The following is a 13,843-nucleotide window of genomic DNA, read 5'->3' as shown; positions in this document are numbered from 1 at the left end:
ATTATATGCCTTTAATTCAAACCTATAAAGCCTACAAGTATAATTTTGTTTTCTATTGTCTTGTTTTTTATTGTGCTTTGTTAAAGTTAAATTCTGTTTTCGGCTTATGGCATTATTTTGTCTTACTATGCGATAAACCAGCAATGTCTAACACTGTGGTAAGAGCAGTTAGCTGTCATGAGTAAAGCAGCTCGTCAGTGTAAAGTAATAGGCCGGGTGTTAAACGGAGCACATGCCAGTGTCTGACATGTTTAAATGACTGTGCCAAGTAAACAGAGGAGCAGGCGTGCGGTTTGTAACTGCTCTCCCACTCCACTTGGCTCTGATGACCAACCTAAGAGCCTGACTATTATATAAAATCTCATATTTGAAAGCATTTACTCGTGGTGTTATGAGGCTCTCTGTTGTGTCCACAGATGCTGTCCCAGATCACAGTCTTGGGCATGACCTGCTACATCCTGCTCACACTCACCGCACTGGGGTTCATCATTGACCAGAGGTAATACCTGCATCAAACTCTTATGTCAGTTAGTCATAAATATGAAAAATAACTCAGGGTAAGCTGATGATGAGGGGAAAATCCTATAACATCTTGTGATAGTTGCATAATATGACTCTTAAAATAATATAAAGTAGTTTAAATATTATCGTTTATTACAATATTTGTCTGTATCGATATACCGTGCTTCAAAATGTGTTATCGTGACAAAGGCCTATTTATATGTTTTCAAAATAGTCAAACACACTGTAATCACATTCATTTCCTATTCTTGCAGACATTATTTCTTCTTGCGCTGACATTTTCCCCGCAGTTGTTGGTTTAAAGTGGCGTCTTTGTTGTGTTTCTTCATTAGACCGTCGGCCGGGCTGCTGGAGATGCTGCGCTGTGTTGTCATGGTAACCCTGCTGAGGTACAACATGCTGACGCCCCTGCTGCCCGCCCTGACCGTGGCCACAGAGGTGAGGACCGTTCTTATCATGTATGCGAAAAAAACATATGTACATGTCCTTTTTGTCCAAGTATTTCTGAAAAACGATATATATTGACTTAATTAAGGTCATTAAAAGAGTAGTTATCATAAAGAGTTAATACTGAGTTCTTTCCTCACATTTTCTTCTCCATTAAATGTTTCATAACCGATCGTATAATTACCCTCCCTCCCTGTGCCTGTGCGCCCTGACCCCAGTGTGGTCTGCAGTGTGTCTAACGCAGGGTGGCTAAGCGCTAAGTCCGGCTCCGCGGCGCTGCGAGTCCAGATGCGCGTCCCAATTGACCGTAAAATTGGCGTTCCACTGGCTCTGGTACCGCGCTGTGGAAGGTGGCCGACCCCTCTCCCCCTCCGTCCCCCTTCTCCCGTTTCTCCGACACCCCCGGCCCGGTGAACCCCACAGCCCACTCCCCTTCTGGAAGCTATTACCTCCGTCTGCTGCTAACTCGCTCTGGCTGGGGACGCTTGCATGAGAGGGAGAGAGAGAGAGAGCGGGCCAGTTTACTCCACATCTGTGGCGTTCAGGTGTTCAGACGCGGCTGCTTAAACTGGGCTGATTGAATTATCATTTCAAAGTGTGAAATCAAGTGTGTAGTTAATGACCAGATGTGAGCGGTGAAGCTAGAAATGTAATTTAGCTGGTAGAGGATCTGCAGTGATGGACGTTTTTCCAACTAAACCGGTTTAATCCCCCCACAGTAAAGGTGCTGTTCACGAGATTTTACCATTTTAAAAATGTGAAAAACAGAGCTAGTTCATTTTAAGCGGTTTGCAGTGGTCCAAAGTTATTCCTCACTTACTTTATGCATTCAGAACATCCTAATTATTCACCGCAATGAGTTTATAAGACTTATTTTGACTTCAAGAGCTGTGTATGACATGCTCAGACACATGGGTATAGGCTCTTTACTGTTTCCACACATTAGTTCTGACACAGTACCAAGAATTAAGCACCTATAATCCCTCAATCCCTATTTTGTGAGAAGAACCACCCACTCCCCCTTGCTTTAATTTAATATTTAAAAGTTCTTTTAAAGGACTTTTTTCCTTCATTCTACTTCTTTTGAGCACTGTAAACCAGGCACACTACATGAACGGTTAAACTCTTTTTTTTTTTTTTTTTTTTTACATTTTAATTGTAACTTACTAATTATAAATTGTATTTTGGAGCTGTGGAAAGTACATGACCCAGAACAGGATCTAAAAAAGCCCTCATATATGGCCCCAGTCCTGGTTCCTACGTTGCGTGAGCACACTCAAGTACGGACTGGTACTAAAATAAAAGTACTTTGAACTGCAGAAGCTTCCTACAGTGCGGAAACCTCTATTGTTGTTGTGTCCATGGGCAAGACACTAACCCTACTCTGCTTATATGTATATGAATGAATTTAGAGACAAAATTAGTATTGTTTTATGTAGTTTTTTCAACTTACATAGGCAACTCTGCACGTTCACATGATGTCAGAGTGTCACGATACTAAAAACTCTTCAAACTCGATATTAAGGAATTGGCTCAGTACTCGATACCGATTACGATACCACATGAAGCTAAAACATGCTTATTTTTACTTTTGGTATCGATTAATATATGATTTTTAATACTTTTGACAACCCTAAGGTGGGGCCCATTCAAACGCCTCTCACTTTCTCTCAAATCCTGACATGTCCCACCCCGCTCTCCCAACCCGCTTTGAAGCTATACATTTCAAGTCCAGCTCTCTTTGTTTCTGGGGGGGCAGGTTTTGAAGTCGTGCCAATCAATTAAGAACCTCTCGAAACCGCGCAGGGGAAATTCAGTTTTAATTGTGGTCAGGCGCTCGTGAGATTGCGAGTGTACGTTTCGGGGCAGGAGTACAAAAAGCAGGTGGTTAGTGGTCCCCCAGCCCCTGTGTGATATACGGGGGTCCTTAAAGATCCCGGGTTTTATAGCGGCTCTGTGGCGTTGCCTTGTAAAGCTGCAGAGCTGACCCGTAAACCAGGGCCACGACAGACCAGGTTCAGGGCTGTGGGGTCTGGGGGTCTGGAGTATGGGCTAAGTTAGCGCTTCTCAAACTGTGGCCCGCAAGCTTCTCCTAGTGGTAGTCAGAAGTCTTTTGTGGGTATTGATGTCTTTTGTAGGGTATTGCAGTGTTTGAAAGGCAGTTTTTAGGTCTGTCATGATAACAAATTTTGAAGTGCGATATGTTGCTGAAGAAAATATAGACTAGATTTGGCGAACCAGCTGCCTAAAGAGTACACACAAAGCAAGTATTATGCTTTTCACTGGAGTTCTAAGACAATTTTAGTCACCAATCTGTATATTTAACAACGTTAAAACATAATGTGGTCTCCATCTTATATATATATATTTTTTTAAGTATTTCCAATAATTCCCCGGCTTCTTTTATTTAAAAAGTGGTCAACTGTCCAGCAGAGGGCAGTGCTGTGGGATTTTAAATAAAGCTTTGTTAAACAATTAGTTGGATCCATGTAAATTTTTTGAGAAAATAAAAGCATTTGTATGTTTTTATTGCACAAAAAAAAGAAAAACTTGCATCCGTACGGTGAGTGGGCTTGCATCTCCACAAACCTGACTCTTACTTGTCTCCATGGAAGTAACTATAATCTTCCACAGTATTGCGTAAAACTCATCTATGTATGTTGTAAGTATAGTTTTAACCTTTTTATTTCCATAGAATTATGCAGGTGACGTGCCACCTCCAGTTACATTGTGTTACTTAAGCCATAAAAGTTACATTGTGGTAAAAACATAACACTTGACAAAACTATTAAATGCAGGAGTACATTTTATCACATGTAAGAGTAATCATCTGCGGAGTATGTAGATGCACGTTTGCAGAGTTGAGCCATGCTGTTTGTGTGTGTGTGTGTGTGTGTGTGTGTGTGTGTGTGGCCCTGTTTGCCTGCAGGCGCTCTCCAACTGCTGCATGTCTCACAGTAATTAGACTGTTTCTCCAGCACAGACCTTACAGCTGTTCAGGTCACACTGCACTGTTAAACCAGAGCTCATAAAAATGCACCTGCGGCTTCCTCCTTTTGGTTCACATTGGCTCAGTAAATACAATAGACCAGGGCAATGCGCAAAATGAACAGTAGCCTGGATCTACTTTGATACTAGGGCTGAACGATTTCAATTTTTCTGAGAAGCATTGTGATAGATTTGCAATTCATGTTTTAATAATGGGATCCTTTTCAGGGTTCGCATTTTAAACGTATCCAGAAGAACTGACAAAAACACTGAAGTAGGCCTATGAATAAACCGATAAAAGATTAAATGTATTTCAGAACATGTTTGTACAGATCTAAACTACAGGGTTAGCAGTTTTATAAAGAATAAGACAGGATATTTGTTTGTTTATGGAGGACATTATAGTACTTACTGATTTGATAATTGCATTAATTCAAGTCATGTTTTTAATTTGATTTCAATTCATCTTGCAGCCCTATTTGACACAAGAAAATTTAAAAAAAAAAAAGCAACTCGTATCCCATGAAAACTCATGTCTGATCACTTAGCTTTATTAGAACGTGTTTGCGACCTGGCATCCAGAGATAGAAGTAGTTTCCACATTATTATTCCATGCTCTGGTCGGCTCATTCACCAACCAACACTGGCTACATTTAAATGGCCAGGAAAAAAATCAGATAACTAGATTAAACAGTTAAACTAAGAATTAGATTGGGATTTTGGTGTGAAAAATCTGATCATCAAAAACACCTGGTGACATGTGACAATCAATCTGCGGATTTTTAGATGAACCCTTCTCAGGCCTGTCACGGTAACATATTTTGAAGTGCGATATAGTGCTAAAGTGAATATAGACGATAAACGATAATATTGCAACTAATTTATGCCACTGACACAATAACCCAAGAGCAGATTTAAACCACAAATGTACAATATATATATAAAAAAACATGAGCTGCAATAAATAAACAGCAGAATGAAACGCTTTAGTACTTAGTTTGCATCTATAATGAGACAAAGAAGTTATTAATTCAACCAACCAAAAACTTAAATCTTATCGTACTGTAAGAAAAACTACATACGATAAATACTGACCCTAAAAATATATTGTTCCAGTTTTCATATACTGAATGATAAGTCGATATAGTGATTATCGTGACAGGCCTAACTCTTGTATTTAGAAGTCAAAGTACAATGAATTTTAAAATAGCTTTTTAAATATTTAACATTTTCTCATTCTTTTTTTTTCATTAGTTTGCCCTTTTTTACATAATTAATTTTGTCAATCAGAAAGAAATCAGATTACCGCTTACATCACAGTTTGATAATCAGATTATGATCAGATTATAATCAGATTCCTCGTGTGCAGCCAGTCTCTCAATATCTTATCAATTGTACATTTTTGATCCATATTTCCACTTTCTGATTCTTTTCTTTTTAAAATAATAGTTTCTCCTTTGTCATTTTTTGTAAAGGCGTTGGTAGCGATCTTCATTCTTTGGACACACATTTTGGCAGGTAGCTTTCTATGCTAATGTCTTGGAAATATCCTGAAAGCCTATCCTTGCTTAAGAATTCCTGAGCATGGAATTATGGAAAGTTGTGACATCATCTGAGCCCCCGGGAACAGAACGCAACGGAAACCTGCTCCCAAAGACAGAAAGGAGGAGTGGGGGGGAGGAGGAGGAGTGAGAGATGGAGGGATGCAGAGGAGGAGAGGAGTAAAACGTGTGAAATACTATCAGAGCCAGTGCAGGGGAGCGCGCACGTCCAAATAGTATAGCACTTATTTATGCAGCGAGTGCACGTGCCAGGTAAAACTACGGAAAAGTCAACCACAAGAATTTATCCTGGCTGTACTGCACTTTTATAATACTGTACTATTAGAGGGGGTGGTAGGGAATTACTTTATTTAATTAAAACTTGCAGATTGTATTATTATCATTCTTTTTTTATTTATTTTATTTTTTTATTTATTTTTTAGGTCACTATTTTAGTGTCTTAAAACAGGACCTTTAACTTAATGTGTTTTATTTGTTTTTTTGTTTTTTTAGGTGGTTGGTAGTGAAGTCAATTTGTGTAGGTAAAACTTGTACATTGTATTTTCCTGATATTTTAAAATTATTTCCACTTATATTCCTATTGATCTTATGGAAGCTGTAAGTACTTTGCATACCTATATTTTAATCTATATGCGCTTGGTGTAATTTTTATGATCTTAACCTTTCCCGGTGAAGAGTACACCACCTTCATGTCTCTGTGGAGATGTTGCTTTGCCTGAAATGTTCCACAGTATGACATTAAACATATCTTTTCCATGGAGTCAAGCAGGTGACACTCCAGGACAAACTACAGGTCACTTCTGGCCACTCACAATAAGTTTACTTTGCAAATTGGGCTGTACAAATAAACAGGCCTAATGCCATACCGTGGAACACTTCAGGCAAAACTGCTGGCGGATTCTCCAACCAAAAAAGTTCCACATTCCAGCTTTAAATCTACATCAAAAACATAAATTAAACATTTCTCTGCGCTTGAATAGTGTTTTTCCACCAAATACTACTAATACTACTTTCCTTTTTGGACTTGCAGTACTTTTTACTTTGACGTGAGTAATATTCATGACTCTTACTTGACAAAAAATCTTACTGATGCAGAATTTGAACCCAAGTGAACTCGACTATTTCCAGAGCTCTCAAAACGACGTAATCTTTTCGATGGCTGATAAAAGCCATTGACAAGGCTCAAATGCAAATATGTAGTTCGTCTTCGCGGCGTTACAAACTGTCAGCGCTCTCGGTTCACTTTAGTTAGTCTCAAGTCTTTTTTGCAGAGCGCTCTCACATAGTCACACATGGAGAATTTGAAAATGGTTCAAGTTATTCTCTGTAGGGAAAATAAAGTATCTGCTCACTGCCAGAGTACTGCATTTTCTCTCATGCAGTGTAGTTATATATGTAGTGTGACACTGGTGGCGAAGAGGAGGAGGATGAGGTGGTTGATGGTTTTGCTGCTGGGATGGAGAGGAGTGTAGAGGCACGTAGTTAAAATTTGAGAGGAAGGGGACAGAGAGAGCATTTACGGTATATTAAAAACAGAACTAGTTAATTGTAAATGGTTTGCTGTGTTTTTTCCTCACTTACCTTAGGCATTCAGAGCATCCTAATTATTCACCACGATGAGTTTATAAGCACTTTTCACAACTTTGGAGTGGTATTTTGCCATGCTGGTAAAGGTAACAACAACTAGCATGCTAACAAGTTCTCAGTGATAATGATAATGATCATTTTGTGGCATAAAACAATACTACAAATGTAAGTAACCTACATATAATTTTAGTTAATTTTAATAGGCTATTTTACATTTTTAATAAAAGTTGACATCACCTTTGACCTTTGAAAGTGACATAGCTAGTGAGCTGCTGTACATAGAGCCTTTTAACATGTTTTTGCTGTTATTAATGCATAAGCTCCTAAATTGTTGCGATTATCAGTTTATCAAATCTTGACATTCTTATCTACAAATCCGTCCTCACACTGTGGAGCCATTTAAAATAAACAGACTTACTGGCTCCAAAAAGCCATTTGCAAGGAGCATTGTCACATCCATACATTGCATATATAAATGGACATAGCTAACCTGCTAGCCGCCGCTTTCCGAATAGGAAGTGAGCATGGTCGCGCTTTCGGCTCCATTGAGTCTGGCACCAATTCACTTTCTATTGAAAAAAAGTCGCCCCTCTCTTTGTAACTGCTGCTGTCAGGCTCGTCATTTTGGTCTTAAAATGTTTGCATTATTCCACTCTACATGATTCTGATATTTTAATTTCACTTTTCTGTCCGTAAATCAAGAAATGAACATTAATAACAGACAAATCAGGTGCCTTTTTTTCCTCAAGGTCGCTCCTGCTAGCGCTAACAACAGGTTTGATTGACTGAAGTGCCCACTCTGTGTTAAACCACCGGTGCGGTTGGTGCATTACCTGTAACAGCTTCACTCTGGATTGGCTCTTTGGTTGCTATGACACTTCAGAATTCCACGTATGTAACTCGGCTCCAAATTCACCGCAATCCCCACGAGCCTCGATGAGCTTCATTTGGCTGGAACCGAGCGCTGTGGTTGATGTCACACTCCCTCAGTCCACTTCTTTACAGTCTATGGTCACAACACACAATCTACCATTCCCCTACTAACCATCATTTCCGCACATTTTGCATCGTTTATATATCTTAAGGGTACATGACGTGACGGTAATAAAGATCACATTGGCATAATTCATTACCTTACAACCCAGAAATCTGCCAACTTTACGTCTTTCACACCTAAACTCACAAGTGTGATAGTGTTCTGGAAGTGTCCTCATTCACTCTTGTTTTTCCTGCTGATGGCGAGTTATTATTATAGCCTCTTATTTGTGTTTTTAATGTGCCGATTTGATTTCACCGCAGATGTTGCTATGGCGAGCCTTAGTCAAATAAACCGTAATTGGGCACTTGGCGCTGGCTTCCCCGCTGTGCCAACTCTGGGGCGGCGCGCTGGAGATGGGACTTTCCAGTGATGGTTGAGATTATTACAGCTGTAGCACGCGTGTTGTATGACTCACTCCGATCCCGGGTCTGTTTACACTTCCACACATGAGAAACCGCGTTGGAATACAAGATGGTCGCGTTAATCCGGGAGAAGAGAGGGATTAGGGTTGTCAAAAACATTGGAAATCAGATGCTAATCGATACTAAAACTAGTATCGAAACTAGATATTCATTTGAGCAGGTATTAGTACTAAAAAAAAGGTCTGCCACCTACTTGCCTCCATAAGAAGTCATTAGTTTGCCTGAAATGTTCCATAGTATGTTAATAAACGTATCTATATTCTTAGTATTCAGTTGAGGATGAGTGTCCTCTCCTCTCCACAGATCTGTAACCTGTAACTTGCTTGTTTCCATGGATGCCGCACTGTGGAATATTCCAGGCAAAGCAATAACAATAATAACAACCAGCAAGAAAAAAATACTAATACTGCACTTTCAAATGGTCTGTAAACAAAAACAACTTCACCAAAATTTAAGTTTTGTGTGGTCGGTCCAAAGTTATTCCTCACTTTTTACTTACACATTCCGGGCATCCTGATTACTCACTAAGATCACTTTATAAGCACTTTTAATAACTCTCAGAGACCAGAGAGAACAGCGTTTTGTAGTGATGGTAAAAGCTAACAGCAACTAGCATGCTAACAGCACACTTCCTGATTATCAGACAATAAAACATGTCGGTACATACAGCATATTTATACAGATAACAACTGCATCGAGGTCAAATGGATAAGATATAGCAGAATCCTTGAGACGCTGAGACTAAGAGAGACAAATGATAAATTAGGTAAAACACTGTAAGTTAACATTTCCATAACAGCTGCTTATGCATTATTTCTATACAGAGGCAAGACAAATTTTGCTCAAATATATGGTTTAAAAAAATGCTGTACTAGGCCGTTAAAATCTAGCTAACATGTTCCCAGGCCTATCCCTCCCCCTCTCCCTCCCCCTCCCTGAGACAGAGCGGGTGTGAGGGGATCTGCGGAGATGTCCACTTTGTACTGAACTGCCGCTTATTTGTCCTCCATCAAACCTGGTCCTCCCAAAGTCTAATCTGTCCCACATGGAAACACACAAACTGAATGAGGAGAGAACAGTTTTCCCTCTTCAATACAGCCCTGAGTTACATCGGATTTGTGTTGCGCTGTCAGTCATGAGAGCCCGTGTAGGATTTCTGAACTGCCACTCCATTCACTTTAAATCAAAATGGTGGACAAATTTGAGGTTTTCCATGTGCAGCTTAAGAGGCTGGTATTCTATTCACTTTGGTTTGTGTAGGCCATTATCATACAACAAACTCATGAAAAAATGACCACTAAGAGACTGGATCATTTGGCATCATTTACGACTATTGGCCTTAGTCATTTGTTTGATAATTGGTAGATTAAAAGTTTTATATAAAGATTTAAATGAATCAACAGCAGAAAGGAGAAGTGAGTCATGATAACACTGTCCCAAGTGCTCCGATGACCACGGGCACCACTGATACCTTCACCTTCCAGGTCTTCTCCAGCTCTTCTTTGAGCCCCTGGTATTTCTCTAGTTTCTCATGTTCCTTTTTCCTGATGTTCCCATCACTTGGTACTGCGATGTCCACCACAACAGCTTTGCTCTGTTGTTTATCCACTGCCACAATGTCCGGTTGGTTCGCCATCACCATTCTGTCAGTCTGTATCTGGAAGTCCCACAGGATCTTGGCTTGATCATTCTCCACTACCTTTGGAGGAGTTTCCCACCTTGCCTTTGGGGTCTCCAGTCCGTACTCTGCACAGATGTTTCTGCACATTATGCCCGCCACTTGTTTATGCTTTCCTGTATGCTTGCAGCATCTTACACCCTGCAGTTATGTGCTGGATTGTCTCAGGGGCCTCTTTGCACAGCCTACACCTTGGGTCCTGTCTGGTGTGGTAGATCTGGGCCTCTATCGCTCTGGTGCTCAAGGCCTGGTGGTCTCAAAGAAGTCCGTTCATTTCCAAGCACTAACAAACTAATATTATTTTTTAAAAGTTAAATAAAAAAATGAATAGGGGTGTTACTACAGCTTCATTCTAGCGAGGCAGTGTACATTCCAGTCTTTTCTATGGACTGTACTGGGTTGTGTCTCTCGGCTTGTCCCTGAAGACCACAGCTGTGTCCAAGAGGATGCAGTTTATGGTGTGGGACAGTTTTTGGCAGGGGGGTCCCTCTTTGGACTGCGGGGCCCCTCTCTGGACTGACACCTGGCCTTCCTCTCTGGACTGTCAGGGCCTCTCTTTGAACTTCTGGGGCCCCTCTCTTCTGGACTGACACCCGGGGCCCCTCTCTTCTGGACTGACTGTATTTTGTCTCTGTACTGTGGCTCTGGCGTCCCTGTGAGCGGCCCTGGACAGTGTCAGGGGCCCCGTAGGCTCCTCACTCACTGTTGTTGACTTTACATTAGGATTGACTTTCACTGTTTCCTTTGGAGGCCAGCGCTCGTAAATCTGACCTGTCCCTCCTCCAACCAAAGTACTGATCTGTGTACGTGTGTCTGTGTGCGTTTGTGCGTGTGGGCGTGTGTGAATAGTGGTGTAATACAGATGTGAAACAAAGTAGTGTATCAAATTATGTTGTAGTTTTAAAATGACTTATTTATTTATATTTTTTTATAAATATGACTGAATTAAATATGAATGATGGTGTTCTCTTACCTTCTGTGTAGCATTAACAAACAACTGTCGATTCATTGTTTGTCACTTACACCTAAATTAGAACAGCTGTATATAAGGCATTAATGTGACTTTATCATTCAGAAGGTTTGATTTGATAAAGCTGTTCAGACCAGAGCAATGGTGTTAGACGATAACCTTAAGACTAAAATGGGACACTGTGACATCCCTGACCATGAACTATAATCCAAATATTTTAGTTTTTATGATACATTATTAAACAAAATAAATAAATAAATAAAATACAATTACAATGGTTTTATTCCTGATTCGTTTTATTATATTGCCAGTGTTGTACTGACTGGTCTAGCCACTATTGAGCTAAATTAGCAGAGGTGGGTAGTGTAGCCAAAAATTGTACACAAGTAATAGTAACGTTAAATAAAAATAGTTTAAAAAAAAAAAAAAAAAGTAACCACTCAACAGTAACTTAGAGAGTAACTGTCAGGACCTAATATCTGATTTATAATTTGAAGTGAATGTAACTGGAAGGATGAAACATTAAATACTGCACAAACTTATTTCAAAAACAGACACAAAAATGACACAAACTAAACCATATCCGAAGGAGCGATGAAAGAAACACAAATGTTCACTTAATTTCATATTGTCGACATAAACTTTTCGTCACTTGTAGATTTACTCACAGTGGGAAGAGTAACCAACACTTTTACTCAAGTTACTTCAATAAAAAAATATGACTCAAAAAGGTTACTCAAGTCAATGTAAATGAGTTCTGCCTATATCTGCAAATTAGGGACGAGCAGAACTGTATCAAACATTTAGATACGTTTTCAATTAATTTTTAGTTTTGTTTTATTGCTTTTTTAAACTGTAAATGCTGTGCCCTGTGTAACTGTATCTTGTCTTCATTTGGCAGGCCTTTGTCTCCCTCTCTCTGCTGTTCTGGGTACTGCAGTGCGCGTCTCAACTGTTCACAATCAAGAACAAAATGGCCTGAAGAAACGCCTCAGTTCACCATCTCGAAAATCCACCCACAAAACTTGATAAACCTAGACTGAATGTACACATAAAGAAGCTTAAATCAAAAGTGCTATTTTATTATCCTTATGCATTTGTATGACAGACTTTGACTTCTGTGCTGCTATGGTGCTAAAGATTTTAAACTCTCAAATGCATTTTAAATATTTTATTCCTGAATGTCTTTTTTCATCTCTGATTTAGCTGTAATTATTTTCAAAGCACAATCTAACGACCGTGTAATGTATTGATGCTCAAGCTTCTTTTCTATAGACACACGTCACTTTAATGCCTTATCGCTTTAGTTCACGACTCCCATGTATACCTCTAAGCAGATTACGTCAAAGTATTTCACTACCTGCCTGTAATGCTGAACCAAACTATTTTCCACTATGCAATAAATATAACATAAAAATAACACTAGAACTTATACGTTGTCTTGGTTTGAATTTTATAGTGTTGTATATTAGCAGTGACATTCGATTCAGTAATGGTTAGTAACATAGTAATAGTGATTTGAGACCATTGTGAATGTAACATACTTAGATATGATTTATTTATTTGATTGAAGGAAGAATATGACATTTTTTTGTTTTCAAATATCAAAACAAGATAAACATGATATATAAGATATAGTTTTTACTGATAACAATTATAATGCTGATTTATACTTACCAGAAACATATGTGATAGCTACGTTCTGTTATAATTTGATGTTTAGGTTCTCAAGACGATTATTCAATCAGAAAGGAGAATGAGCCTCACAAGAGTCTCTCCTTTGGGTTGCCAGTTTCAATGCTGAAATCCAGTTGGTCCAGTGACTGAATTCTGGAGGTTCTGAGTTTTGCATATACTGAGAATGAGAAACAGTTGTATGTGTCTCTCTCTGCAGGTTAAGACTCTGGACACACAGGTTCAGTTGTGATTGTAGTACTTAAACCAGCAAGAGTTCAGGCTAAATACCCTAACCTTTAATTCAATCCAGTGTATTTTTGTAAACTGTCCCAGAGCATCCCCAGTCCTCAGAACCTCCCCCTCAGCAAGAAAACAAAAAAAGTGTGAAAAAGTAAAATCTGTAGGAAAACCACAGCGAAGGAGAGCTCCACACTCATGGATGCGCAGGCTGCAGAGTTAATTCCAAACCAGGACTAAACCAAGTCTACATCCTGGAACGAAACAGGGCTCAAACCAGAACCGGTTTGGACACATCCTAAACGTTCCCACACTTTCACTCTTTGTGCAGACGGGATGGTCCTCTGCTGCAGACTACAGAGGAGGAATGAGCTACTTTTATTTTCTTAATCAGTGATACACATAAGATTCGTCAAATTAAAAAAGCCTGTTCGCTAACGTGGTCTGCAGCTATTCTGACAGCATAGACACTTTGTTGTGATGCTGTTAAGAGAGCTCCCATTGGACTCCTGGGAGCTGATGTATGTGATCTATGACTCTAGGGCTGTGTCTCAATTCGCCAAATGCACCGTTCGAAGGTACCATTCGAAGTACTCCTCTAAGTACCGATCGAAGTACCCGGTCGAAAATGTGTACTCCTCACTGTAGCCGCCATCTTGTCGAAATGGGACATGCCTACACCACGGACCATACTTCCATCGGTGTCTTTGCGCG

General features: G+C 39.7%; 1 protein-coding gene across 1 annotated transcript in view; it reads left to right on the top strand.

The window, feature by feature from the left end:
* Positions 1–12,645, top strand: part of agmo (alkylglycerol monooxygenase) — a 54,632-nt gene extending 41,987 nt beyond the window's left edge. Inside the window, exons 11-13 of the mRNA XM_033980989.2 lie at positions 417–499; positions 855–960; positions 12,117–12,645. Coding sequence (XP_033836880.1) covers positions 417–499; positions 855–960; positions 12,117–12,197 — 270 coding nt within the window. The 3' untranslated portion in view covers positions 12,198–12,645. The remainder of the gene's footprint in view (positions 1–416; positions 500–854; positions 961–12,116) is intronic.
* Positions 12,646–13,843: the final 1,198 nt, after the last annotated feature.

Source organism: Periophthalmus magnuspinnatus, chromosome 16 (assembly GCF_009829125.3).
Source record: "Periophthalmus magnuspinnatus isolate fPerMag1 chromosome 16, fPerMag1.2.pri, whole genome shotgun sequence".
Lineage (NCBI taxonomy): Eukaryota > Metazoa > Chordata > Actinopteri > Gobiiformes > Gobiidae > Periophthalmus > Periophthalmus magnuspinnatus.
Note: the sequence above shows the minus strand (reverse complement) of the source record. Positions and strands in the feature narration are given on the sequence as shown.